At 52.9% G+C, this 26,553-nt stretch overlaps 3 protein-coding genes across 10 annotated transcripts in view; 1 reads left to right on the forward strand and 2 right to left on the reverse strand.

Moving 5' to 3' along the window:
* Positions 1-15: 15 nt before the first annotated feature.
* On the forward strand, positions 16-18,913 carry Ankrd52 (ankyrin repeat domain 52). The gene is made up of 28 exons (XM_031350265.1): positions 16-150; positions 470-553; positions 976-1,054; positions 1,241-1,311; positions 2,288-2,488; positions 3,323-3,410; positions 3,602-3,744; positions 4,027-4,239; positions 4,475-4,553; positions 4,811-4,925; positions 5,079-5,161; positions 5,238-5,355; positions 5,541-5,609; positions 5,773-5,913; positions 5,996-6,076; positions 9,126-9,237; positions 9,392-9,463; positions 10,050-10,251; positions 10,464-10,551; positions 10,676-10,793; positions 11,522-11,741; positions 11,885-11,972; positions 12,075-12,158; positions 12,239-12,384; positions 12,476-12,558; positions 12,739-12,821; positions 12,975-13,066; positions 13,437-18,913. Exons 1-28 carry the CDS (start codon positions 124-126, stop codon positions 13,685-13,687), a joined length of 3,231 nt encoding a protein of 1,076 aa, XP_031206125.1. The 5' UTR covers positions 16-123; the 3' UTR covers positions 13,688-18,913.
* On the reverse strand, positions 18,880-24,576 carry Slc39a5 (solute carrier family 39 member 5). 3 transcript variants are annotated; one of them, XM_031350267.1, is made up of 13 exons: positions 24,464-24,576; positions 24,266-24,329; positions 23,714-23,840; positions 23,116-23,469; positions 22,555-22,735; positions 21,665-21,827; positions 21,334-21,503; positions 20,967-21,107; positions 20,508-20,601; positions 20,263-20,421; positions 20,028-20,108; positions 19,721-19,911; positions 18,880-19,135 (listed from the first exon to the last, which is right to left on the reverse strand). In XM_031350267.1, the coding sequence occupies exons 4-13, from the start codon at positions 23,397-23,399 to the stop codon at positions 18,992-18,994; spliced, it is 1,608 nt and encodes a 535-aa protein (XP_031206127.1). In that variant the 5' UTR covers positions 23,400-23,469; positions 23,714-23,840; positions 24,266-24,329; positions 24,464-24,576; the 3' UTR covers positions 18,880-18,991. The 3 variants fall into 3 exon arrangements, with proteins under 3 accessions (XP_031206127.1, XP_031206126.1, XP_031206128.1); XM_031350266.1 differs by lacking the exon at positions 24,266-24,329; XM_031350268.1 differs by lacking the exon at positions 19,721-19,911 and having other exon boundaries at positions 23,714-24,576.
* A 111-nt stretch (positions 24,577-24,687) lies between these two features.
* Nabp2 (nucleic acid binding protein 2) overlaps positions 24,688-26,553 on the reverse strand; it is a 10,906-nt gene continuing 9,040 nt past the window's right edge. For all 6 annotated transcript variants that reach the window (XM_031350276.1, XM_031350275.1, XM_031350277.1 and 3 more), the window contains one exon: positions 24,688-25,216. In XM_031350276.1, the coding sequence (XP_031206136.1) occupies positions 25,017-25,216 (200 nt within the window). In that variant the 3' untranslated portion in view covers positions 24,688-25,016. The remainder of the gene's footprint in view (positions 25,217-26,553) is intronic.

The following is a 26,553-nucleotide window of genomic DNA, read 5'->3' on the forward strand; positions in this document are numbered from 1 at the left end:
AGCCGCCGCCGCAGCCGCCGCCTGGGCCGCCCCGTGTCCCCGGTGGAGCCACCGCCGCCGCCGCTGCCGCCGCCGCCGCCGCCGCCGCCGCGAGCTCGATGCGGACGGAGCCTGGGCCGGGCCATGGGGATCCTCAGCATCACGGACCAGGTCAGCCTTCCCGCCCTTCCCCACTTCCTCTTTCCAGGCCCCGGCGCCGCCGCCACGCGAGCCCGGGGATGTGCGGCCTAGGCTGGGCCCGAGCCCGGGGTGCCCGCGGCTCCCGCCGCGCCCCACGCCGTGCTCCCCTCCGCGGAGTGGGTGTCCTTGGGGGCCTGGCGACCGGTGGAGGCACCGCCGGAATCCGCTGCAGCCGGGACCCCTGTAGCGGAGCCCCTCCAGCGACGCCCCCCTCCAACCTGTGTGCTCCCCCACCTCCCGGTAACGCTGTGGCTCGGGCCCGCTCCCTGAAAGCTGGTTCTCCCTGCAGCCGCCCCTGGTCCAGGCCATCTTTAGCCGAGATGTGGAGGAAGTGCGTTCCCTCCTCTCGCAGAAGGAGAACATCAATGTACTGGTGAGTTGGGAGCAGGGAGGATGGCGAGCTGGATTCCGGGCTCCGGTGTTCGGGACCCCTCCCCACAAGTGGGGCGGCTCCGTTTCTCCTCTGCTCTGATGAAACTGCAGCTCTTTCTACCCAGAAATGGGAGCTTGCTCAGCATTTAAGGTTGGTCAGGCATGCAGCACCGACCATGGGTTCTGGGGATGCCCAGAAAACGGTGTTCGCTTTTCCATCATCAGGGTCTGCAGCGCCCCCACCCCTCCTGGAAGGAGTAGCCCTGACTCCACCCTCCCGGGATGCTGGCTTTTGAAGCCCGGTATTGGGATTTAAGACCCTGCAGAAACTAGAGGAAGGAAAGGGTTTGGAGTTCTCACATACTTGAACTGGCTTTCAGGATAATTTCTCTCTACAGCTGCTTCTCTTTTCTGCCTTTCCAGGACCAAGAGAGGCGAACCCCATTGCATGCTGCTGCCTACGTAGGCGATGTCCCCATCCTCCAGTTGCTACTGATGTCAGGTAAAAATGAGGAGCTGGGAGGTGCGGCACCTAGGGGGGGGAGAAGTCTTTTTAGATCCGAAGATTGATTGCTGGTGCTTGGTCCAAGAATGGCTTTCTGGCCGTTCAGGTTCCCCACTCTGATTACTGGTTTCCTTCCCTCCCCCTCCTCAAATCCCAACAAAACAGGAAATTGTGTCCATACAGGTGCTAATGTCAACGCTAAGGACACACTGTGGCTGACCCCTCTTCATCGTGCCGCTGCCTCCCGAAATGAGGTAGGGATCCTACCTTTCAAAAAGGATAGGCTGAGGGCTAGAGCTCAATTCTCTGCCCCACAGATTCTTCTGCCCCACACAGGGAGGAGACCAGAGTTTGGCCTCTCCTTCCTGCCCCTAGAACTGGCTGGTGAAAGGGGGGGCTGAGTGCTGCCAGCTGATGTGACGTCAGGGAGAGCTTAACACTGGGCTGGCAGACTGCGGGGGGGGTGGGGGGGTGGGGGGGTGGCTGCCAGGCCTGAGTGACTCATCCCTCCCTGGGGGCCACCTTAAGTCTGATCCCCCTCTGTCCACTGAGATTTCTCTCCTTGTGATGGAGTGGGGAGTGGCGATTCTTGTGTCCTTGCCCCTCAAGCAACATTTAAGTTGATGACTGCCTAAGGGCCCAAACTCTTGCTAGTCCTTTGCTTAGGTGTTATCAGCCTCAAAGAGGAAGGGAAAGGCCTCTTTGATCTTCCATCATTTCCTTAGCTCTAGTCCCCAGGAGGAGAAAGCTTGAGGCCAGGGGGAATGGTGTGGGATATGTTTAACCGAAGCATAGGATTTTGGAAAGGATCCAGTTATGTTTGTTTATTGGGGTTATAGATATGACTTTGGTGTCTATGGAAGGGCTAAGGAGAAGGGTATTTTTGCCAGCAGTATAGTGGGAGCATTTGTTTTTCCTAGAAGTAAGCCTGGGGATGTGTGGATTTGCCTAGGGTGGATGTAAGTGTGAGTGGAGATTTTTGGGAGCTGGGTTAGAGGGCGATAGATGCTAGGTGGCTTCGGGAAGAGATCCTTTATTTCCTCAGCAAAGCAAAGAAGTTTAAGCTCCAACAACCTCAGGTTTGGAAAGGCTAGGTGTGTAAAGGAAACGAAGAGAGACAGTGCTAGGAAGGAGGACTGGCTGCCATGCCAGCCCCTTCCTTCTGCCCTCCTATGTAACTTCCTGCTACCATCTACCCTTTGTCTTCTCCTGTCCTTTGCTCCTCCACAGAAGGTGCTGGGGCTGCTGCTGGCACACTCAGCGGATGTGAATGCCCGGGACAAGCTGTGGCAGACACCACTGCATGTGGCTGCTGCCAACCGGGCCACCAAGTGTGCCGAGGCTCTGGCACCCCTGTTGAGCAGCCTCAATGTGGCTGACAGGAGTGGGCGCAGTGCTCTTCACCACGCAGTCCACAGTGGGCATCTTGAGGTGAGGAACATTCCAGTCTAGGCACAGCCTTCTCTCTTCCTCCTCACTCCTTATGTGCTTCCTGCTGGGCAGGAGTAGCTCAGACAGTTAGACACTTGGTCTCCTGCACCAGAGGGATGACTGCGTTAAACAGAGGGTTTCGTGGGGGGGGGTTGTTGTTTGTTTGTTTGTTTGTTTTTGAGATAGGGTCTTACTATGCATACTTGGCTAGCCTGGAACTTGCTATGTACACAAGGCCAGCCTTGAACTTGAACTCACTGAGATCCACCTGCCTCTGCTTTCTGAGTGCTCAGGTTAAAGTGGGCTAGCATCCCCAGCTTATATTGAGTTTTTATTGAACAGTGTGTTACACGTGCTTGGTAAAAAGGCTGTGTCACTGAGCTACATTTTGAATCCATAGATTGAAATTCTTTTGCTCTAGTGTTGGCAATGGTAGGCAAGTGATAGACTATTCACCTGTATCTCCATCCCTCCTTTTACGTTTTACAGCCTTGAACTTACTCTGTATTCCAATTAATCCTGATAGTCATCCTGCCCAAGTGACAGTATTATAGACTCATAAGACTTTGAGAGTCAGCAAGCACCTGAAGAACCCCTTGAGTTTTTTCATCCAGTGGCATCTTGTTAGTGCCTGCTGGATTCCACAGCTCTGCTCCTCCTGATTGTTCTGCTCAAGAACAGAGACGTTAGCTGTCAGCTCTCACCCCCAACACTGCAAACACAAAGGGAGAAGATTCCAAGTGCGTCTCCCTTTTCAGGAGGTCAGAGGCTGTACTCTCTACTTTGGTAGGTTGAGGGCATAACCTGTCCTGTGTCTTTTATATCCTCATATAGACAGTGAACCTGCTCCTGAATAAGGGAGCCAGCCTGAATGTCTGCGATAAAAAGGAGCGGCAGCCACTGCACTGGGCAGCTTTTCTAGGTGAGAGACATTGTAGGAAAAGGAGGATTCCCCAGGACAGGGATAGGGAGTTTCAGCCTTTGGGTGGAGCTTAGGGCTTTGGGGTTCACCATCTACCTGCCTGCTTCTCACCTTCCTTCCTTCTCCCTTCTTCCTTCCCTTCCTCCCTCCCCTCCTCCTTCCCTCCTTCCTTTTTTCTTTTTTCTTCATAGGGCATTTAGAGGTCCTGAAACTGCTGGTGGCACGTGGAGCAGACCTTAGCTGTAAAGATCGGAAGGGCTACGGGCTGCTCCACACAGCTGCAGCCAGTGGCCAGATTGAAGTGGTGAAGTACTTGCTTCGGATGGGGGCTGAGGTCAGAGCAGTTGACACTGGGTCTAGGGGCAGGACAAGGAGCTGGAGGTCAAAGTCTGTTCTAGAGGTTGGGAATGCTGGGCATTGGTACACTTTTGGGAGGCTAGAAGGGAATGGGGAAAGGGTCTGTATAAGGCTTACATCATATAACGGTGTGGTCATTGTTTTGGATTAGAAGCCCGAAGGGGTTGGAGGCAGTCGGATTTCTAGGACTCTCAGGCTAGCTGGCTACTTCCGACTTTATTTAAACTGACAATCTGTACCCTCACTCCTGGAAATCCAGATTGATGAGCCCAACGCTTTTGGAAACACAGCTTTGCACATCGCTTGCTACCTGGGCCAGGATGCTGTGGCTGTTGAGCTCGTGAATGCAGGAGCCAATGTCAACCAACCGAATGACAAGGGCTTCACACCACTGCACGTGGCAGCCGTCTCCACCAATGGCGCGCTCTGTCTTGAGCTGTTAGTCAATAATGGAGCTGACGTCAACTACCAGGTACCTGAGAGGGTGCCATATACCCTACTGTGTCTAGATCCTTCCTGGGGGAATCACCCATTGGTCTTGAGGGTAATTAGGACTTAAGAATGTGGCCGGGGTGTCCATATAACATTTCCATCCTCATTGATGTATTACTAAAAGTCACTTTACATGTATGTATGTAAAGCATGTACACATATATACATGTATGTAAAGCACTTTACATTTAATAACTACGACCATGTTCCCACAGAGTAGAGAAGGGAAAAGTCCCCTGCACATGGCTGCCATCCACGGGCGCTTCACTCGTTCCCAGATCCTCATCCAGAATGGTAAGGACTCAGAAACGTTGTGCTTACTTCCTCCAAAGAATTCACCCCTAGAAACCTCCTTCCTCCTCACCCCTTCTCCAGCTCAGAATAGGCATTTGGAACTCTGCCTTTCCCGGTCTAAGGCTTCCAAACAATGCATGCAGAATGCTTAACATCAATCCAACACACAATAGCACTAGCTATTAAGTGATCACTAACTAGTGTGAAAGGACTTAAGCCTGAGGCATGCCTGGGTTATGTGTGTATCCTTGTCTCAGGTAGTGAGATTGATTGTGCTGACAAATTTGGGAACACGCCTTTACACGTGGCTGCTCGCTATGGACACGAGCTGCTCATCAGCACTCTCATGACCAATGGCGCAGATACTGCCCGGTGAGTGAGGACCCTTGACCCCACTTCTGGACCACATCAAACACAGAGGTTCAAAGATGCTTGCTAAAGGCGTATCTGGGGTCCCTCTTAACCCTGACTCCTAGGGGGTGGTAGCCACAGAAGCTCTGTAACAGTCTGTCCACCTCCTCCCAGGCGTGGTATCCACGACATGTTCCCCCTGCACTTAGCCGTTCTCTTTGGATTCTCTGACTGTTGCCGGAAGCTTCTTTCCTCAGGTACTTGCTGATGGGCTGGGTGATGGGACGGTAGCACAGGGATCCTGGGTGCAATGTGGCTGGTGTGCCCCTCTAGGTCAGCTGTATAGCATCGTATCTTCACTCAGCAACGAGCATGTGCTTTCCGCTGGGTTTGACATCAACACACCTGACAGCCTTGGCCGCACCTGTCTTCATGCTGCTGCTTCTGGAGGGTGCGTTTTCTCCCTCGGCCTTGAGAGCTGAGCAGGGGTGTGGGTCCCCACTGTCTGCCTGGCTCCTTGCCCTTGAACAATGAAAATAATCACTGTCAGAGTGTTCAGTTCTGTCCTCTCAGCCTCACCCTGGATTGGTGGCTATGCTTCAAGGCTTTCACACTAACCTCTTGGCTGTCTTTTAGGAATGTTGAATGTCTTAATTTGCTGTTGAGCAGTGGAGCTGACCTGAGAAGGCGAGACAAATTTGGAAGGTAGGTTAATATGCTGGGGTGCATATAGCTAATGGCTGGTCAGAGAGAACGCCATGGGAAGAGGGGCCTAAGCAAGGGGAATGTTATATGTACCTGTTTACTGCACATCTGGTGTTCATATCTGTCCCTGACTCTGTTACCTGTCCCTCACCATGCTCTCCAGGACCCCACTGCACTATGCAGCTGCCAATGGTAGCTACCAGTGTGCAGTGACGCTGGTGACAGCGGGGGCTGGCGTCAATGAGGCCGACTGTAAGGGTTGTTCTCCCCTTCACTATGCTGCTGCCTCTGACACCTACCGGAGGTGAGGCTCCTTCCTGCCTGGCTGCTTCTTATCCCTCGCACCTCCCTGAGCTGTCCTGACTTCTTTTCCTCTGTTCTGTCAGAGCGGAACCTCACACTGCTTCCAGCCATGATGCTGAAGAGGATGAGCTACTGAAGGAATCCCGTAGGAAGGAGGCCTTCTTGTGAGTATTAAAGAGGCCACTAGGATGTGCCTTCCCCACAGAGCCACCCTGGCCCTTTTATCTGTCCACCCATCCTGAATCTCCACTGCCACTGCCGGCTGGTCCGTTAGACTGCAGTGTGGGGAATGTGTGGGGAAGGACAAATATGAGATGCAGCTCCTCTCCTCAAGGAACAGGGAGCTTTTTAGAAGGCTGGGGAAGCCACACACACGGAGCTGCTTTAACTGAATGCTTATCATTCATGTTCCAGGTGTTCTGGATGCTAAAGTGCTAGGGATTGGTCCTAGAATGATCTTGTTCATTCTGGGCAGGCAGGACACCAGCTTCCTCTTAGCTGGTACTAAGGAGAAAAGATGAATTAAGCCGGGTGCAGTGATGCAGACTTTCATTTCAGCACTCGGGAGGAGGAGTTTGAGGCCAGTCTGGTCTACACAGTGAGTTACAGGTCAGCCAGGGTTATACAGTCAGACCCCCTCTCTCTCAAAACGAAACAGAACAGATGAATTACTCTGAGGCTTTGGTGGTGGGGAATTTCACTGTAGAGTACAGCGTTAAAACCATTCCCAACATCAAGACTTGACAACCAGAAGTCTTCAGGAATATTTGCCTAGAGATCAAACCACTGCTATGACTGAAGTTGTGCTTTAGTAAACTATTAAACAAGCTGACAGCCAGGCCTGCTGGTCACACCTTCCATCCCAACACTTGAGAGGCAGAGGCGGAAGATCTTCTCTGTGACTTCTAGGACATGAAGGACTACATAGTGAATTTCTAACTCAAAAAAATCTAAAAACACCAGCTGGGTGTGGTTGGTGGCACACATCCTAAGCCCGGCCCTTAGGAGGTGAGGATCAAGTATCAAACGGTAGGTAGAGCTCAGGATCCAAGGACAGCCTTGTTCGTAGACTTTGAGCCAGCCTGAGCTACCTACCCTTTTCTACCCTTTGTAGAAAAGCACCTGGTGTGTTGATTTCTGCCTGTGTCCTCTAGCTGAGAGGAGCAAGCAGGAGGGTTAAATCCCAGTACATCTCGTGCTGTGGGTAAGACTCTGTCACAAACAGCAAAAAACTCACCTAAAAATAAAGTAAGACACCCCCCCCCAGCAGCATTACAGGAGGCTCTAGGCATGGATTACACAGCAAGAACATATCTCAAATACTTGAAGATTACAATTAGTTCTTTTCCTTCTTAAAACCAATCATCAGGCCTTCAGATAGCTTACTGGGGAGGGACTCTTGCTCCTGAGCCTTATGACTTGAGTTCTATCTCTGGGACTCAGGTGATGGAAGGAGAGAACTAACTGCTGAGGGTCGACACTTGTGCAAACACATGTGCACATACTCAAGTGAGCATTCATGTACACACGCCTGCACACACATACACAAATATATATATATGTAGGTTTAAGTTTAAAAAGCAACCCTGAGTTGTCCATTGGGAGAATAGCTAAGAACCTTCCCAAGGGGGTCTGAGCGGGAGACATACACAGACTCTAACTCTTCTCATCTTCATGCTCTTTCTGTAAATTTTATACTTCAGAAATTTAATTTATTTTTATTTTATTTTTAAAGACTTATTTATTTATTTTATACAAGTACACTGTAGCTGTCTTCAGACACCTCAGAAGAGGCGTCAGATATCATTATGGATGGTTGTGAGCCACCATGTGGTTGCTGGGATTTGAACTCGGGACCTTCGGAAGAGCAGTCAGTGCTCTTAACTGCTGAGCCATCTCACCAGCCTCAGAAATTTATTTTCAAAAGAGCTGGCCATCATGGCATACACTTTTTTTTTCATGGCACACACTTTTGATCCTCATATTTGGGAGGTAGAGGCAGATGATCTCATTCAAGGCCAGCCTGATCTACATAGATAGTTCTATGACATCCACAGCTATATAATGAGACCCTGTATTTAAAACAAACAAACAAATAAAAAAGAGGCAGGCGTGGTGTCACAGGCCTTTAATCCTCTGAAGACAGAGGCAGGAACTGGAACTCATTCTTTGTTACAATGTGAGTTTACAGCCAGCCTGGGCTATAAGAGAGTGTGTCAGAAAGCAACGAGAAATCCAGGAACAGAGTTTACAGCCAGCCTGGCTATAAGAGGCTGTGTCAGAAAGCAACGGGAAATCCAGCCTGGGCTATAAGAGGGTGTGTCAGAAAGCAACGGGAAATCCAGCCTGGGCTATAAGAGAGTGTGTCAGAAAGCAATGAGAAATCCAGCCTGGGCTATAAGAGAGTGTGTCAGAGAGCAACGGGAAATCCAGGGATAGTAGTAGTCCCTTAATCCTAGCACTTGGGATGCAGAGGCAAATGGATCTCTGAGAGTTTAGGACTAGCCTGGTCTGCATAGTGAGGGCCATGGCTACACAGGGAGACCAAAAGGGAAAAAAAAAAAAACTTGAAAAAGGCTCAGCTCTGTGGCTTTGGAAGTTTCCTTATCCTCTCTGCTTCCGTTTTCTCAGTGCCAGTGGGGGATCTGAGAGTAATGGTATGTAAACAGACATACATGAGATGCAGCACACAGCATTCAGTACATGGTAAATGCTGGATGGCATGGGATCCTGTACTATGACAAGGCATACTGAGAACACTGAGGTATTGAGAAGAGAACCAGCAGGGCGGATGGTCAGGAGGGCCCTGGAGAGGAGAGAACCAGCAGGGCAGATGGTCAGGAGGGCCCCGGAGAGGAGAGCAGCATGGGTGGGCTGAGTCTACAGTGAGGCGGACTTGTTCTGCCACGTGTGGAGAAGCAGGCATGCTGGATGAGGCTTGCTATGTTTGGAGGTTGGAGTGAGCATATCCGACTACCAGCAAGGCTGGGAGCCACATTCTCTAGAAGAGGGTACAGAGGATACAGGATGGTGTTGGAGATGGCGGCCCATATGTGGCCAGAGCTAGGGTTGGAGAATAGAATTTAGATATCCTACAGAGCAGAAGATGGCCTGTGGGCCTCCCTTGTCCCTGTCATCTGCCTCTCCCAGAGCTGCACCTTTGCCGGGCTGCTAAGCCTATCCCAGCCTCACAGTCTGTCCCTGACTCCCCAGCTGTCTGGAGTTCTTACTGGATAATGGTGCAGACCCCTCCCTGCGGGACAGGCAGGGCTACACAGCTGTGCACTATGCAGCCGCCTATGGCAACAGACAGAACCTCGAACTGGTATGTATGGGGGACCTGGCCTGGGGGATAAGGAGGAAGGATAGGGCTGGAGGCAGGATCACAAAATCGGGTGGGTACAGTTGAATTGGGAGATTAAAGGATTAATGTCTTATAAGCTCCAGAACCTCAGCATGTACTTACCTGTTCATTGCAGCTCTTAGAAATGTCCTTTAACTGCTTGGAGGATGTGGAGAGTACAGTTCCAGTCAGCCCCTTGCACTTAGCTGTGAGTTCAGCATCTTTTCCTCTTCCTTCTTGTTCTGACTTGACACTCCTAGACCCGCTGGCACTGTGATCCTGTCTTTGCATCTGTGTTCTTTTAAAAGAATAGGTTTTTTTTTTATTTTTTAGTGTGACTATGTGCATATATAATGATGGGGGGGCAGGTGAATACCATGTGTATGTGTGAAGATCTGAGGACAGCTTCATGGAGCTGATTCCCTTCTGCCTTTGTATGGGTTCCAGGGATGGCACTCTCAGGTCATCTGACTTGCAGAGCAAGCTCTTTATCCACTGAGCCATCTTGCCAGCCCTGTTTCTACATTCTTGGGATGTGACAGGCAGGTTGTCTGGAAGGAGCCCAAGGAACTTGTGGGACCTGGAGCTTTCCCTTGGGTCCCAACAATAGAGTAGGAAGAGGGATGTCCTTAGCTATGTGTGCCTGTTGGTTGCCCGCAGGCTTACAGTGGTCACTCTCTGTGTTTCTTGGTTGCCCGTAGGCCTACAACGGTCACTGTGTATGTTATTTGGTTGTAGCAGGCAGTGACTGGCTGCTACAGCAGTCACTATGTGTGTTTCTTGGTTGCTCGCAGGCCTACAATGGTCACTGTGAAGCCCTGAAGACACTGGCTGAGACGCTGGTGAACCTGGATGTAAGGGACCACAAGGGCCGGACTGCGCTCTTCCTGGCCACTGAGCGAGGCTCCACTGAATGTGTGGAGGTGCTGACGGCCCACGGTGCCTCTGCCCTCATCAAGGAGCGCAAACGCAAGTGGACACCCTTACATGCTGCTGGTTAGTGAGCCCTTTAACCACTGCCAAATCCTCCTGAGCAGTGGAGCTGGGTGTGTGTCAGGGCAAAGAGGAGGGGAGCTTCAAGCATTGGTTAGTAGCTTCCTACCTGCAGGTCTTTCCTTGCCTAGGCCTTCACAGACTTGGCCTTAAGCAGATTTGACCTGCCTCCTGCCCTCCTGGACTGTCCTGACAAAAGTTCCCTTTTCTTTAAGCTGCCTCTGGTCACACCGATTCTCTGCACTTGCTGATTGACAGTGGGGAGCGAGCTGACATCACAGATGTCATGGATGCCTATGGACAGTGAGTGTGGGCCAGGAATGGAATCTGTTTTTCCCTCTTCCAGACCTTCATCCTTTCTCTACTTGGTCCTTGCCAAACAGCTGAGAAGTGATGAACCTCCTCCTTTGTCCTGCTTGCTCTGTAGAACCCCACTGATGCTGGCCATTATGAATGGTCATGTGGACTGTGTACATCTGCTGCTAGAGAAGGGATCCACGGCTGATGCTGCTGACCTCCGGGGCCGCACTGCCCTCCACCGTGGGGTGAGCAGGCTGCTGGGAATGAGGTTGCTCACAGGCAGGTCTTGGGTGGAAGCATAAGACCCACCAGTGGCAGGCCATCAAGAGTGTCTAGTGAGGAGAATAGGATTTGTCTCTGGGTCTTACTGGATCTGCGCTTGCTCTGGGATGAATGCCTGCCATCCCTTCCTGCTGACACTAGCTATCTCCCATCTTAGCTTAGCCCTTCAGACTGTGCTTTCTACCTACAGACATGCTCTGTTGCTACCATCCTGGAAGGGCTGGTCTCTTATTCTTTTTCCTTTTTTTCTTTCTCCCTCCCTCCCTCCCTCTCTTCTCCCCTCTGTCTCTTTTTATAGACGGAATCTCACTAGAGTCCTGGCGGGCTCTGAACTAACTCTGTCATGCTGGCTTTAAATTCACATAGTTTCCAAGTGCTGGGATTTAAGGTGTGCTGTTACACTATTCCCAGCAGACATTTTTATTTTAGGGGTCTCACTATGTCACCCAGGCTGATCCTCCAGCCTCAACCTTCTGAGTAGCTGAGGCTACTGGTGTGCCTGGCTTTTGTTCCAAGAACCTCGGGATTGACTGGTTTTTCAGGACTGTTGCTGCTTTTCCCTAACGCTAGAATTATTGTAGAGATAAGGGTGGATTTCTGGAAGTAGTTGTTGCTCCTAGGCTAGCCCCCCGCAGCTAGGCACTGGAAAAAGAGTGGCTTCTTACCACCTTCACCTCTGTGTGTCCTACAGGCAGTGACTGGCTGCGAGGACTGCCTGGCTGCCCTGCTGGACCATGATGCATTTGTACTGTGCCGAGACTTTAAGGGCCGCACACCCATTCACCTGGCCTCAGCCTGTGGCCATACTGCAGTGCTGCGGACTCTGCTGCAGGCTGCCCTTTCCACAGACCCCCTAGATGCTGGTGTCGATTACAGCGGATACTCGCCCATGCACTGGGCCTCCTACACTGGTACTAGTGGGACCTTTGACAGGCATAGGGACAGGTGCTGTAGGAGGGGATCTGGAAGTAGATTAGAGGGCCAAAGACAGGTCAGAGCAGATGGAGGCTCTGGGTATTTCTCACCCTCACCACACTTTCTTCCTCATGCCCAGGACATGAAGATTGTCTGGAGTTGTTACTTGAACACAGCCCGTTCTCATACATGGAGGGAAACCCCTTCACTCCTTTGCACTGTGCAGTGTAAGCATCGTCTGAATCAGCCACTCCTGGTGTGCTGGCCTGGGCTGAGAGCGGGGAGGCCCTCTAGTTCCCTGCTTCTGATGATCCCTCCTCCCCACTCAGGATTAATAACCAAGACAGCACCACAGAGGTGCTGCTGGGGGCTCTGGGTGCCAAGATTGTGAACAGCCGAGACGCCAAGGGACGGTGAGTGGCAGACCCTCTGGCTTTGGCTTCTGCCCACACAGAAGAGCATCCCTGTTCACTCTACTCTGCCCCCCCCCCAGGACCCCCCTTCACGCCGCTGCCTTCGCGGACAATGTCTCTGGGCTCCGGATGCTGTTGCAGCATCAAGCCGAAGTGAATGCCACTGACCACACTGGCCGCACTGCGCTCATGACAGCCGCTGAGAATGGACAGACTGCTGCTGTGGGTGCGTAGGGTTCGCCATGGCAGGAAGGTGGTGAGTGGCATGGCTGCCGCTCTGCAGGAAGACTTGAGTCTTTGTGTTGTCTTCTTTGTAGAATTTCTGCTGTACCGAGGGAAGGCAGACCTGACTGTGCTGGATGAGAACAAGAACACTGCCCTTCACTTGGCTTGTAGCAAGGTACTGTGTACAGTAGGAAGTGCCGTGGAGGCCAGGGCTTGGTACAGTGCGGGACTCGTGCAGGGTAGACTGAAACAGAAATCAGGGCTAACGTGTGTCTGCTCACCTCCCTCCCAGTGCCTACCCTGTTGCCTGTTAGGCTTCTGTTCCAAGTGCCTCCTTTCTGTTCCTCTTCCTCAGGGCCATGAGAAATGTGCCCTCATGATTCTGGCAGAAACCCAAGACCTTGGCCTTATCAATGCTACCAACAGTGCGCTGCAGATGTGAGTGCCCGGGGAAGGGGCTCCTGGCTGGGGGAGGCAGGTGGGTGAAGGCAGCCTGTCCTCCAGGGGCTCAGTGTCCTGGTCACCCACCTTGGGGTGGCAGGACAGCCTGGCACCCTACTCTGTGTGCCTTCTTTTGTCTTCTCTTCTCAGGCCTCTCCACATTGCTGCCCGGAACGGTCTGGCTTCTGTGGTGCAGGCCCTGCTGAGTCGTGGGGCCACAGTGCTGGCTGTGGATGAAGAAGGTGGGTGGAGTCAGGGACTTTCTTCAGGAGGTTAACCTTGTTATACATGAGATTTTCTTCCCAGGAGAACTGGTGAGAACAGGGACACATCACCAGTGTTCTGGGTCTCACAAGGGCATCTGATGGAACTAGGTGGATCTGGTAGGGTCAGAAAAAACTTCCCACACACCCTAGTCTGCTGCCCTTTTCAAACCTGCACCCAGAGTTTGCCCTGGACCTCCCTGGACCCTTGCCACCCAGTTTTCTGGCTACAGTGGGTGCTTGCCTCCCTTGGCTTCCCTCCACAGCCTAAAGAGCTCAGGGCCTAGAAAGGTAGGTGGGGACTGGAATACAGGACCCTGAGCCGCAGTTCTCCCCCTTGGCACCACAGGTCACACCCCAGCACTGGCCTGCGCTCCCAACAAAGATGTGGCAGACTGCCTGGCCTTGATCCTTTCCACCATGAAGCCTTTCCCACCCAAGGACACCGTCAGTCCTTTCAGCTTCAGCCTGCTCAAGAACTGCAGCATCGCAGCCGCCAAGACGGTGGGTGGCTGTGGCGCACTGCCTCATGGGGCCTCCTGTCCCTACAGCCAGGAGCGGCACGGCGCCATTGGGTTAGATGGCTGCTACTCAGAGTAGCCCCCTCCAGTGTCCCTCTCCCTGCCGGTGGCTTGATATCTTATTCTATTTATTTAGAAAAAAAGTCTAAACATTTAGGGCACTTTAAAGGAGAACACGACTGGGTGGTAGGGCAGAGGGAAGGACGCACTGGGGAGCCCCTGCTTACCCTTTGCCATACCATCTTGGCCTGGCAGAGGTCTGGGACCTACAGGGAGCACCCTAGCCTCTTGGTACCCCCAGGGCAATCCCTTTTGCCAAGTGTCCCAAAATGATTGCTAAATGCCTGGCTCCCTCCTTTGACTCCATCTCTGTTTCCCGTTTGCTGCCAGCTCCCCCAACTCTTTCTTCCCTCTCTCCTCTGTGCCCCACTCCCCTACCTCTGCTGCCAGGCAGACTCCTCCTCTTCTTCCATACCCATCACTGCCTCCCTGCTTGGCCCCTCCATCCCTGCAGCAGTGAGAAGCCTTAATTTCTGGTACTGTGTGAGCACTCTGGGGGTGTCCCCCTCCCCCTTCAGGGGCAGCTAGAGGATGAGGGGGAAGGGTATTTAGCACTGGGGCCTAGAGCTTCCCCCCATATCCTATCACCCCTAAAATTCAAATGCAAACACTTGAAGCAGCAACTACTGAACCTGGCCCAGAACCTGCGCTCTCCCTCGGCTCCTCATGTGCAAACCAAGGGCTGCTTCTGCCCCCTCAGCCTGCTCCTGTTTCCCACTTCTGGCCTGGCCCCCTAATCACGCACTTTAACCTTGCTTCTTTCTTTTAACTTCTTTTGGGGGAGGGGAGCCTGTGGCCATTCCCTCCTTGGCTCTCTTCTCCTTGAATTTTTGAGGCTTGTCATGAATTTTTAAGTAAGCATTTTATTCTTTAGGGGAAGAAACAAATTAATATCCTGCCCATTTCAAAACTCCAGCCCTAGTATGTGTCCTGTGTTTCAGGCATGTGTTTGCATGTGATTGGAGGTAGGGACCATGTTCTTCCTCCTGTGTCCCCCAGCCCCAGAGTTTTCTATGCTGTGTTTGTCTCTACCTTCTGTCATGTCCGAGAGTACCCACTGCCCAGTCACTCCTGATATGAAGCCAAAGATGGTGGGAATGGCAGGGGCAGTGTGGGGACCTCTTGTTAGGGAAGCAGGCCTTCCTCCTGGGTGGGGGGAGAGCACTGGTCAAGGGAGCAACAGACAGACACTGTGGCTCAGTTCAGCCCCCTCCCTCCCAGCATGGGAGAGATGGTTGAGTAGACGCTGCACTGATAAGGTTCTGGAATGTACCCGAGAAGCCAAACTGGGCTGGAATGGGGAGGGCAGTGTTCTCTTCAAATGTAGCATTGCATCTGGCCCTGGTCCCTTCAGATACCCTGTCCATCTTCTTGGTGAGCCTCTGCACGGTTGGACCCAATCCCATAACCCAGTGTCCCTTCCTCACACGCAATACCTCAGCCAGGGGCCAAGACACAGAACTTGAATAGAGGTCCTGCCCCTCCACCCCACAGTGCATCCTTGCCCAGTTTGGCTGCCATCAGTATTGTCCCCTGAGAACTGAGAACTGGATGGGCTTCGTTTACACAGTACAGGGGTCTCCCCTGGGGATCCCTCCACCTCCTTCCCACCCACACTTGTGTCACCCACATTCTTACCCAGTTTTCAGTTTTGTCCCTTGAATGTCTTGCCACCCTTGCCAGGGGTGAGCTGAGGGGAGAGGGGCCTTCCCAGGGAGCCCTTCCTCCTGACAGATACCCTGCACCATACCTCATGCTGGTTCCCAGAAGCCTGGGGTGTTTGTCTGAATCTTTCCTTTTCATGGTCCCTGTTTATCTGTGTCTTGATGCCCCCAACCCTCAGATCCTAACCCATTTCAAGGCTTCCAGATGACCATTGTTGGTGAGAAGGATTGTGCAGCTTTTAGTTTTTATTTTTGTTTTCAAAGCCAAAGGGCCTTGCAATGCCCCTCTTGCCCACACCCCTTCATGCCCTCTCCTTCCCTATACGACAATCAATGTGACCTCTCTTAAGGGCTGCCGCCCCCACCCCCACCCTGCTGGTTCTGCAAAGCTTCTCCCCTAACTTCAATTTTCTCTCCTAAAATCTTCCCATCTTGCCCCTCCCCTCTCATCTTGGTGCTGGGAACGAGGTGGTGGGGGATGGGGAGCAGGGAAGCTTTCCCCAGGGTGACTGGGGTATTGGTCGGTCGTGTTCTCCTTTATCAATGCTTGGTGATGACAGACAGAGGAGACTCTGAGGATTTGTCAGGAGCCCCATTTTGTTTTGCTAGATGAGATTTCTGGTGGCTGTCTGTTCCCTGCTGTCCTGGGCACACTGTCAGCAATGCTGGGCAGATGGCAGGGGTCCACTGTCCCTCCTCATGTGGCTGTGAGGAGGCCTGGAGGACAAGCAGCCTCCTGTCCTTATGCCAAAGGAAATCCCGCACCCCACCCCGCCTGCCCGGGCTTCCCAGCCCCTAGTGTTTTTTGAAGCATTTTGACCATTCTCATGGCCACTGCATATTTATTTTAATGTTAAGATTTTTTTTCTTAAAAAAAAAAAAACCTCTTTGACTTAAACGGGTGTGGAGAAGTAAAACAGGCAGAATGCCCCCCAATCTTAGGGGTTGGGTGGGGAGGGAACACCTTCTTCCCTCTCCCTCTCCTCCCCCTCCCCTCTCCCCACCGCAGCTCTAAAGCACTTGCTTCAAGTCATAAGCACTTTTGTGAAAAGGCCTATTTACGTGAGGACCCTGGGGACAGCCCGCGGTCCCAGCAAAGGAGATGAGCAGAGCGAGGGCTACATAGGAGACAGGGAAACAGAGGGCGACACGAAAAGAGCCAGTTTTTAGTTTCTGATTTTGGGGGGGATGTTTCTGATTGGGCGGTGGCTTTGGTAGGTTTGTGTACTTCAGAAAAACAAATGGCACAAACTGTGGGTCCCAGGATGGACCAACAGACCCTGGTCACTGCCACTGTCCAACTGAGACTCTGAGACTGACGGGCTACCTCCCCCACCCGTGGCCCCCTGAGCCATAGGACTGCTGAAAACCACTGAATGTACAGCCCAGGTTGGGGTGGGGAGTTGCCCCTGGGGGAGGGGGCTTCTCCTTTTGTTTGGTGCTGTGGGGGGTGGGAAACATGAGACTGAGGGACTGCCACCCCACGTAGACTTGTGTTCCTTGGGGTGGAGGGGCTGAGGAGGGCCCGTCTCCCTCTCTAACCCCAGCCATGGCCCCTCCTCTTCCTCACCCCTATCCGTTCTGACTGTAAGAGTCCAGCTCACCTTTGCCTTCAATATGTAACCAAAGGAAAACTCAACACTGTCTCCACCGCTGTCTGCCCACCCAAGCACCTTCCTCCTCCCTGGACTGGAAGGGGAGAAGAGGCCGGGGGTGGCAAGGGTGGGGCCTGAGTGAATGGTTCTACAACTGTACCCCCAAAACCCTCTCTGTGGTCTTGGAAGGGGTCCCGAGAGGCGGGGTGAGGCCAGGCTGCCGGGCTGGGAGTATGCACATTGTGTATTTATGCACATGAGTGTTTCTTTGTTGAAGACTCCAGTAACTGTGCTCCAGCGGGGAGGCCCCTTCCTCCTTCCCTCTCCCCACACCCAATGTTCATCCCTGCCTCCCCTCCCCACCGCAAAGGAAAATAGCCTTACAAGACCTTAGCCCTAACCCTTCTCCAGGGCCAGCCAGGGTGGCCCCATCCTGCCGCCAAGTTTGAACCCTATCAAGTTTGAACCCTACCGTTTGAGGAAGGGCGGGAGCAGAGCAGCCTCTTCCCGTCTGTGGTGGCTCTGGCCCTCTGGGCCTTAACCTAGCTTGGGCAAGGACAGAGGTGAGGAATCTTTGAGGACCAAGCCCCGTGGTCTGGGAAGAGGGAGGTAGAGAAAGAAGGGTCTGACTTGGGGACTCCCTCCTCCCAACCCAACCCCTGTAGAGAAGTGACCAAATTCCCAGAAATAGGAGGGAGTTGGGGTGGGGAGGGTCTGCTCCTTGAATTACTTGAAGGTACTGACTTCGAGGCTGCTGTTGCCCATGTAGGTGTGAGGGGGCACTGTCACTGCATTTGGGAGGGCTGAGGGTGGCGGGTGACGAGAGGATCGACCCTTGGCCCTCGCTCACTCCTGCTAGGCCCTTTCCCTGGGCCCTCCTGTCCCCACCCTCACTCTGGGCGTCCCTCCAGTTGCACTAAAGTAGCTGTTGTGCCAGTCTTACCCAAGCCAGGTGCCAGGGTGGGGTCTCTGCTTCCAGCCCTTCCTCCCGCCTCAGCTCCCATCCTGGACAATCTTGTTCACTCGTATTCCTGGATAGCTCAGCTTTGTATGTGTGTGTGTTTCGGGATGGGGGTGGGTTTGGCTGGAGTGGGTCTGGCTAGGGTTTGGGAAGGGCTAGGGGAAAGATGGAGGATGGTATCTCCTACCCCCTTCCCCAACTCTGAGCCACAGAAGCCTGGGAGGGAGGGTGCCTACTCTCGCTGCCGTGTGTCTTGCAGATGTGCCAAAATAGGGGTGGGTGGGAGGGGAGGGTGCCTGGCAGAGCAGCCCCAGGGTGGCTCTCTCAAAGCAATACAGTTCGCCTGCTGGGGAACAGCAAGACAGGGGAGAGGGTTGGGGGGGGCCTGGGGTTCCCCATGTACAGCTGTGTATATTCAGGGGTGTTCTCTGTCTGGTACCCGCTGTGGGCATCTATGTGTGTGTGAACCCCTTCCCCATGCCCTGCATGACCTGTGATGCTGCAGACACCACCATCCTGTGTGCAGGCGTGTTGTGGGGCACGGAGGGGCATGTCCCGTCCCGTTGCACCCTCCACCCTGTGACCCATGTACTCGGTTGTAGGAAGTAAAGAGAACTGAGCACAATTCACTGGATTCTAGTTGAATCTTTCTCTAAGCAATTTCCTCATTCCTGCCCTTCTCCCTGTCCTGGATCCACCTGTGGTGCTAGTGTTGGGGTCAGGGGTGTTTAATGCTGGTGGGCAGCAATAAAGCCCAGATTACCTGCATCCCCAGGGTGCTGAGGGCAGCAGAAAAATGGGGACCTTGGTGCATTTGCCCTGCCCCTCCCCCACCTGGGCTAAAGCACAATGCTATCCCTGAAGACTGATGCACCCCACATCCTCCAGGCCCCCACGCTTGTCCTCCCCAAACCTGCTTTGAGCTCTCCCACCACACCCTGGTTTTCTATGCTGTTTTGGTGCAAGTACAACTGTCGTAGTCATGGCTTTGGGATGGGTTCTGTTTATTAAAATCCTATTGCTCCTACTGGCCCTGTGTCCCGCCTCCATTCCTGTGGTGGGGGGAAGGAAGGGCAACCTGGATCCTTTGCCACTGGTCCACATCAGCCATCAGGAACCATGGGCAGTAGCTGTTCCTCCAACAGGGCTATAGTAAACATGAGGCTGCCCCCCAGCAGCAGCCCCAGCCCCTGCAGCAGCACATGGAGCACGGGCGGGCGCTCAGGAGGACGGAGCAGGGTTGGCAGCTGCAAGGAAGACAGACGGTCAGGATGCTGCTCTGACCTGTGACCTACTTACCTTTTTACCTCACTGTCTAGCCCTGCTAGCCTGCAACACTTTGTAGACCAGGCTGACCTCGAACTCACTGCCTCCTGAGTGATGGGATTAACAGTACACACCATCAGGCCCCATGCAATGCCCCCTTGACACAAGAGAAAAGCCCAGGAGTGGGGGTGGGGGTGGGGAACAAAAACAAAAAACAGCTGGGCGGTGGTGGTGCAGGCCTTTAATCCCAGCACTTGGGAGACAGAGGCAGGCGGATTTCTGAGTTCGAGGCCAGCCTGGTCTACAGAGTGAGTTCCAGGACAGCCAGGGCTACACAGAGAAACTCTATCGAAAAACCAAAAAAAAAAAAAAAAAAAACCCAAAAGACACAAGAAAGGGTACAGTGTCAGCAGTCCCCCACCTTTGGGTACTTTTTTCCGATGGGGCCATGGGCCAAGAGGTGGAGATGGACAGACTGAATCACCCCTCTCCACGCCACCTGCCCACTGTCCTTAAATTGTCTGTGTGCTTTACCCCACATCTCATCATATCCACCCACATCTCACCATATCCACAAGGGCCACATAGAGAAAGACCCCAGCGGTGATCCCAAACACCCAGGGAGTGAGGGGGACAGGGCCCAAGCTGAGCCCCACCCCCAGGGCTGCACCCCCCAGTCCCAGGGCTCCAGAAATGAGGCTCAACAGCAGCAGCTTCCGAAAGGGCAACCCTTCCTGAAGCAGCATAGCAAAGTCACCTGTTATGGGGAGAACACAGGAAAGGAGGGTAAGTCGGAGCTGCCCCTCTGTGTTGTCACCTGCCAACCTCTGAGTTCTCTCTGGAACCCACCTACTCCACTGGTGCCACTCCTACCTAGTTCATGGGGCAACTCGTGGCAGAAGACTGCTAGGGTAGTGCTGAGGCCACTGGAGAAGCCATCGGAGAAGGCAGCACCTGTCAGCGGCAGAGCCGAAGGATGTTCTTGAAGAAGGTTAGGAGCGGCTGGCTGAGCTCCCTCTGGTTCTCATCTCTCCCACCTTCCTGTGAGTTCTCCTACCCCTGCTGGCTCAGAACCCTGCCTCCCACCGCTGTGTCTGTGGCCTCAAACCTAATGCGAGCCCGTCAGTGAGGTTGTGCAGGCAATCTCCCAGGAGGACCATCCATGCGATACTGCCACTCTGGTGCTCATGACTGTGGCCTTGGTGCCCAGGAGGGGCTGGAGATGATGGGGACTGGCTGTTCTCCCTCTGGCCCTGAACCTCTGGCTCTGCAGCAAAAGGGACCAGGTCAAGAGTTGGTGACTGTAAGTGGGAGCTACAGGCTGATGATGAGCTCATTTTCTCTGCTAGTCACCTGAAGCTGCCTGTAGGGGTCGAAGGACCATCCCACTGCCATCCTCTGGGTCAGGGTTTGGTTCTCCAAGATCCCTTTTGTTCCTGCAGCATCTCTGAAATGGGAGGGTATCCCTCCTGGTGGAGGAGGTAGCAGGGCCACGGGCTAAGGGGAGACCAGCCCAGCAGCTGGGAAGATGAACACCTGGTTCCACTGCTAGCACCTGGACAGTGTTTTCTGACTTACACCCCTTTCCCAGGTTGGCATCTCTCTCTGTTTAATGTTGATAGGAACTGCAGAGAACAAGCCATTTGGCCAGAAGTCCCAGGTCTGTGCTAAGGGGCCCATCCCTACTCAGAGGTGGACAGGTCCTATGCAATTGGTCAGGTGGCCAGGGACCAGAAGCACATGCTGCCCCTCCCTCCTGGCTTGGCTAGGACTCTGGGTTTGGCAGGAGGAGAAGAAAAGGGTGTCACTCACTGGCCTGAGCCCTCTGTGCTGCACAAGTCCTAGCGTATTCTCTAGCACGAAGAGCAGGAAGAGGCCACCAAGCACTGACAGCCCTGGACCCAGATCTTCCTCTGCTCGCTCATTAGGTCCTGTGTGCCGCCCTCCTTGTGCCTGTTAGAGAGTAGATCAGGGCAGGCCTGGAAACCCCTACAACCCAATAGCATCCCCTCCTCCCAGCAAGCTTTTTATTCATGCATCCTAGTAGAAGACAGATGTGGCTGAACCCTGGGGGTGAGGGGTCAGGACATGTGGGAGAGGGACAAGGGCTATGGCTAGAAACACAGCTCCATGGCCAGTTACTACTGGGGTCAGGTTGTGAAGATGGGGGTTCACATACGTGTGGCAGCAGGTGTAGCATGGCATCCCCACAGAGAGTGCCTACGGCCAGGGCCCCCAGGAAGCCCAGCACAGGCCGCAACAGACGAGGTCCCAGGAGCCGCAGCAGCAGCAGAGAGAGGGGAGCAGGGAGGCTGAGGAACAGGACTGCCAGGCCACTGTGAAGCAGGGCTGGAAAGAATTGGGCCTAAAGTTAGGCCAGGCCTGGTCCAGAGGCACAACATGGACACAGATACGCTCAAGGGAGGTTGGACCCCAATAAGCTACTTTCCTTAGCAAGGGACCTGCTCTACCAGGATGCAGGGTGTTGCCCACCACACTCATCCACTAACCAGAAAGTACATCCCCTGGAGGTGCTGGAGCTGGGGTTTTGATGCAAACACGGCTGTCAATCTGATAAAGCAGGGCTGGGCACAGCAGAGCAAACTGACGAGGAGTTAGAGGAGCAACAGGGCTCAGACCAAAATTGACCAGCAGCTGGGAGCCATTCAGACACTGGGGATTGAGGGGAGGGCCATGTATTAGGGAGTCACAGTGAACTACAACCCAAGTCTTGACATCTGTTCTTCTGTAGAGTCCCAGGTCTCTCTCAGGGTCCCCTTGGCTCATACTGGCACATGCATCAGAGAAAGGGGACAGGGAACTTAATGTGTGTTAATCCCTGGTGAGTAATTCAATCCAATGTAAGTATTCGACATACATTTCTTAATTTGCTAGAGAGCGCTGCTGTCACCCCCTCCTGTGCCCTAAGAATTTCCTTATGGATGATGTGCTACTTTAGTGATGAGCTACTTTGGCCACTAGACAAGAAACCTGACATGCTGTCCATCTTTAGTCAACACTCCGCCTAGGCTGGAGTGCTTCTTTTGATGGGGCATGCCAACTGATCTCAGGGTCAGCAGCTTTGTCTGCTACCTTGTATCTATAGAGCAAGGAACAAATGGACTGTTTTAGATGGACATACCATCATCCCCAGGATACTTCTCCACAGCCTAACCCTGAGATACTTCCCTGGATTGTGCATTTGCTAAGTGACACCCCTCAATTTGGTCAGCCTACACCAAAGGGCCAAAGGGAACATCTTACACCATTAGAATAACATCCAAATACCGAATAGGATTTGTTTACTGACTCTTCACATACTTCAAGCCCCCTAAGGGCCAAATACTTCAGGCCACGTACTCCCATGGCTCCTTCTCCCTGTCTAGAGACTCAGACTTACATCTTCATTCAGATGGTCAGCCAACGAATGGTCCAGCAGCAGAAGCCTCTGGAAGAGGTCTAGGCCCGAGGGCCCTGACCCATGCAGGTCAGGGGCCTTTGACTCCTCTTGATCACCCCAACTTGAAGGGCCCAGAGGCATTCCTGCCCAGACATCCACACTCAGCTCCAGTTCTTGAAGCCTATATTAGATGAATTAGCAAGTCAGACTCACTCAAGTTCCCTGACACCTGCCCTGAGCTGTCAGCTGGGAGGTTTTGGGAAGAAGAGGCAACTACAGTCAGTCCTGGGAAGATCTGAGAGCTGTCGTTCATAGGAGAGGCTACAATGAGTGGCTGTGGGCTTGGCGGGGTAAGCCCAAAGCCTGGAACAAAGAGCAATGAGAGCAAGGACTTTACTGATCTGGAGGAGAAATCAAGCCAATAGAGGTGAGCAACTGGTGCTACAGGACTTGTAACTCTGGGGATTCGTCCCAAAAAACCAGCACTGGGCAACTGGAGCCTAAGCAGACACTGAGTGGAACTAGGAGATGTCACATTTTGTTTGGGAGAGAGATTAATACCTGTGTGTGAAATTGTCGCCACTTGTGGGTGCAGCCCGCCCAGTTGGAGGCTCGTGGTGTCCCAGACGGAGCCCCTGGACTCGGCCTAGTCCTAGGCTGTGGAGAAGCCGAGCCAGGCCCCCTGCAGTCAGTGTCCCATTCTCTCCATATAGACCAAACAGCTGGGCCAGGTAGTGGTTCTGTTCTTGTTGGGCTGGGCCCAGGTTTGGGACTGAGCCTCCTACCCAGCCCAAGGCCACCCCCACACACAGGCCAGCCAGCAGATGATGCACTGGGGGCGCCATCACTAGGACTATGGGCTAGAGGCTCTGGTTCTGACGTCTATGTCCTTTGGGACATCCTGAAGATTGTACCCTAGAACGAGGAGGAGGGGGGTCAGGGCTTCTGCTCCCCAGCTCAGAGCTGGGGATGCTTTTACACTTACCACCGCTTACTGAGTCTGCCTGCAGCCTCTCTGCCTTCCTCTGCCCTGCCCTTCTGCCTTCTGGAGCAGCCTCCTGACTCCAGAGCTCTCCTTACATCTGGTCTCAGATCCCCAAGACCCACCTCTCAACCTTGTTCCGCCTCCCTACTCCCCCCCCCACGTGCAGGGCCTCACCCCTACTGGCAGTGTGAGAGCCGTCACCTCAGGTCCCTGGAAGGCCTTACTGTGCACCTTAAGAGATCTCTGAGTCAGGGAGCTCACTCAGCCTTCAGATGCAGTGGAAGCCACGTCACATAGAGGGCTGAAATGGATAGGTTTCCCCTTAGCCCACCTGCTTTGGGGTGGAGTCAGGGGTGGGGCAAGTGTGGGAAGGTTCATATAGGAGTTAATGGTTCACTGGTCTCTGGGATGGGGGGGTCAAAAGTCAGTCTCTGCTGGGCCCTGACTGGGGAGGGGCCACCCTCTGCCCTGAGGAAGCCACATGGTTAAGCACCTGTGCTCAGCTTTTCCTCTTAAATATATAGCCCATAACCCACTCAGGGCCATGCAGGCCTTCTCCTGACGGACCTCCTCATGGAGGTCCTTAGCTGCATCTGTTTCCAACCCCATCCCCACATTCCCTGGAGAGTTGAGTCAAGGTGTCCCTAAACTGGGAGTTAGAGGGGGAGGCAGGTTAAGTGGCAATCCCAGATGTATTCAGGAAAGAGACTTCTTAGCGATGCCCACCCTGGGAAGCATAAGAGCTCTGATTCCCCACTCTGGCAAGCATTAACTGTCAGCACCCCCAGTTCTGTAATCAATGAACAAGAAAGAAGAAGCCCTGTTGAGGAAAAGAAGCCAGAACAGGGCTCCCCTCTGACATCTGACCTGGCTTACAACCAGGGGGTCAGAGTGAGTGGTCCAGGGGGTTGGGGTTAGCATTACCTGATGGCAGGACAGGAGACACAAAAGACACGCAGAGGAAGGGGGGACCCAGCCTTCTTGTGGCAGGCAGGCTGGACAAGGGTCACCTGCAGGGAGGGGGCAGGGGAGGGACACTACCTTAAAGGGGCAGGCTTGCTTTGCCCAAGGCCTCCTTGCCTGGGCACTACAGTTCCCTAAGTGCACACCCGCTAACCTCTTTCCTATGAGAGAAACAGAGTCCAGAATGAGTGGGTACATTTATTAGGAAGGAGGGATTTCAGTTAGACCCTCAGATCCCACACAAAAAACAGACTGTCTTTTCCAAAGGAGGGCAGGCAGAGGACCCTGAATCCCAGGGGACAGACAGCATCAGCAGGACAAGGGGGGGGGGTACGTGAGTTTGAGGTGGATTAGGCCACCGCTTACCACCCCTCCAAGGAAATTTAGTGGCTAAAACACAGCTACTTCACCCTCTAATCCCAAAGCCAGCAGCCTAATAGGAGACTGTCTTGTTCTCTGGCAGAGACGCCTGGGTCATGGTTGTGGTGGAAGAAAGGAGAGGACTCATCTCTTGCTATCTCTTGCTGCTTCTGCGGGTTTCTTTGCCGTTGCTGACAGGGTTGCTGGAGGGGCCAGGAGGGCCGGAAGGCGTGTGGTTGGGTTGGCTTCGAGTGATTCGGGTGCTGGGGGGATGTGAGGGGGTGTGAGAGGGATGGGGGCCACCAACAGGACCTGGCTGGGTGCTCAGTCCATTCCCATTCTGGCTCTCAGAAGCTGGTTGTGGGAGGGGAAGAAACAAAGTTAGGGGTTAAGGTAAGAAAGGTCCGTCTTCCAAGCCCACTTCCATGCTCCAGAGAGTGGGTGAGAGTCTTCATTGAGCACAACTGCATGAATGCTGACCAGGTACAAAAAGACTATGGGCTGTGAGTAAGAATGGGACCCTAGCATTGACAATTTTAACTGTCTACTTGACACAACCTAGAGTCTCCTAGGGAGAGTTAATGAGGGACTGTCTACATTGGCTGATCTGTGGGTATGTCTATAGAGGATTGCAATTAACTTAATTTTTCAGGAAGACCCAGCTCAACTGTGGGTGGCCCTACTCCATAGGCAGGTGGTCCTGAATAGAGTACAAAAAGCTATGGGCTACAAGTATGAGTGGGACCCTTCAATAATTTTGGAAGTTGCCCATGAACCATATATATAAAATATAATATATATTTATAATTTGATTTATCATATAAACACAATATATTTATCTTACATATCTCTGTATTATTGGAAATCAGACCCAGAATTAGTTCAAGGCTCAAGGACCTCTGAAAAAGATGTCCTATGGCCCAAGATGATTGTCAAGCTGGAGAAGCACTGGGAGAAGGGCCTTCAGTTTCTGTTTAAATGCAAAGGGGCTGGGTCTATCATATGTGGGAAGTTAGTGCCTGGGTTAGATACCCAGCACTATAATAAAATGAAAAATACACCCAGGATTGAACCCCTCTGCCACCGAGCCACTTAGCTACACATCACTCCCCAACTGTGTATATTTGTATTTACTTGTGTGTGTGTGTATGTATGTGTGTTTATGCATGTGTACAACCTTCGGGAGTTGGTCATCTCCTTCCACCATGTGGATGTTTTGGGAATTGAACGCAGGTTGTCAGGCTTGATGTCAAATACTGGTTCCTGCTGAACCACCTTGCCAATCCCCATACCCGTTTATTTTAAACATTTTAAGGGAGCTAGGAGTGTGAGATGCCTTTACCACCACCTATTGCAGCATATTATAATCCTTACTCCTATAGAGACTGCAGGAACTGAAAGGCAGGCACTGTGTTTTACTCCTTGACATATTCATATAGTAGGTGCTCTATTGATGCCTAATAGACAAGAGACAGAAGTTGTCTCCGGTGTTCAAAGGCATTGCCGATCATTGGTGATGTAGAAACTATAGGTTACTGGTTCTCAAACCATATCCCTACTAACTCTCTACTTGACTGGTCTAAGATACCCGCAGCCTGGACGGAAGGGAAAAGCCCTTGCCTTAGTTCACAGATAAAGCAAATATGCACAATGCAATGTTAAGATTTTATGCTATACAGCTGGGGGGGGGG

The sequence above is a fragment of the Mastomys coucha genome, unplaced genomic scaffold, assembly GCF_008632895.1.
Source record: "Mastomys coucha isolate ucsf_1 unplaced genomic scaffold, UCSF_Mcou_1 pScaffold4, whole genome shotgun sequence".
In the NCBI taxonomy this organism is placed as follows: domain Eukaryota; kingdom Metazoa; phylum Chordata; class Mammalia; order Rodentia; family Muridae; genus Mastomys; species Mastomys coucha.

Excerpts from the sequence above, each read along its gene's own strand:
- Slc39a5 (XM_031350266.1), bottom strand. The coding sequence starts at position 23,399 with ATGGCGCCCCCAGTGCATCATCTGCTGGCTGGCCTGTGTGTGGGGGTG. Across the intron at positions 19,912-20,027 it reads CGAGTTGCCCCATGAACTAG|GTGACTTTGCTATGCTGCTT; the intron begins GTAGGAGTGGCA and ends TCCCCATAACAG. Across the intron at positions 19,136-19,720 it reads ATGTGGCCCTTGTGGATATG|CTGCCAACCCTGCTCCGTCC; the intron begins GTGAGATGTGGG and ends TCTTCCTTGCAG.
- Ankrd52 (XM_031350265.1), top strand. The coding sequence starts at position 124 with ATGGGGATCCTCAGCATCACGGACCAG. Across the intron at positions 3,411-3,601 it reads GCACTGGGCAGCTTTTCTAG|GGCATTTAGAGGTCCTGAAA; the intron begins GTGAGAGACATT and ends TTTTCTTCATAG. Across the intron at positions 13,067-13,436 it reads GCTGGCTGTGGATGAAGAAG|GTCACACCCCAGCACTGGCC; the intron begins GTGGGTGGAGTC and ends TTGGCACCACAG.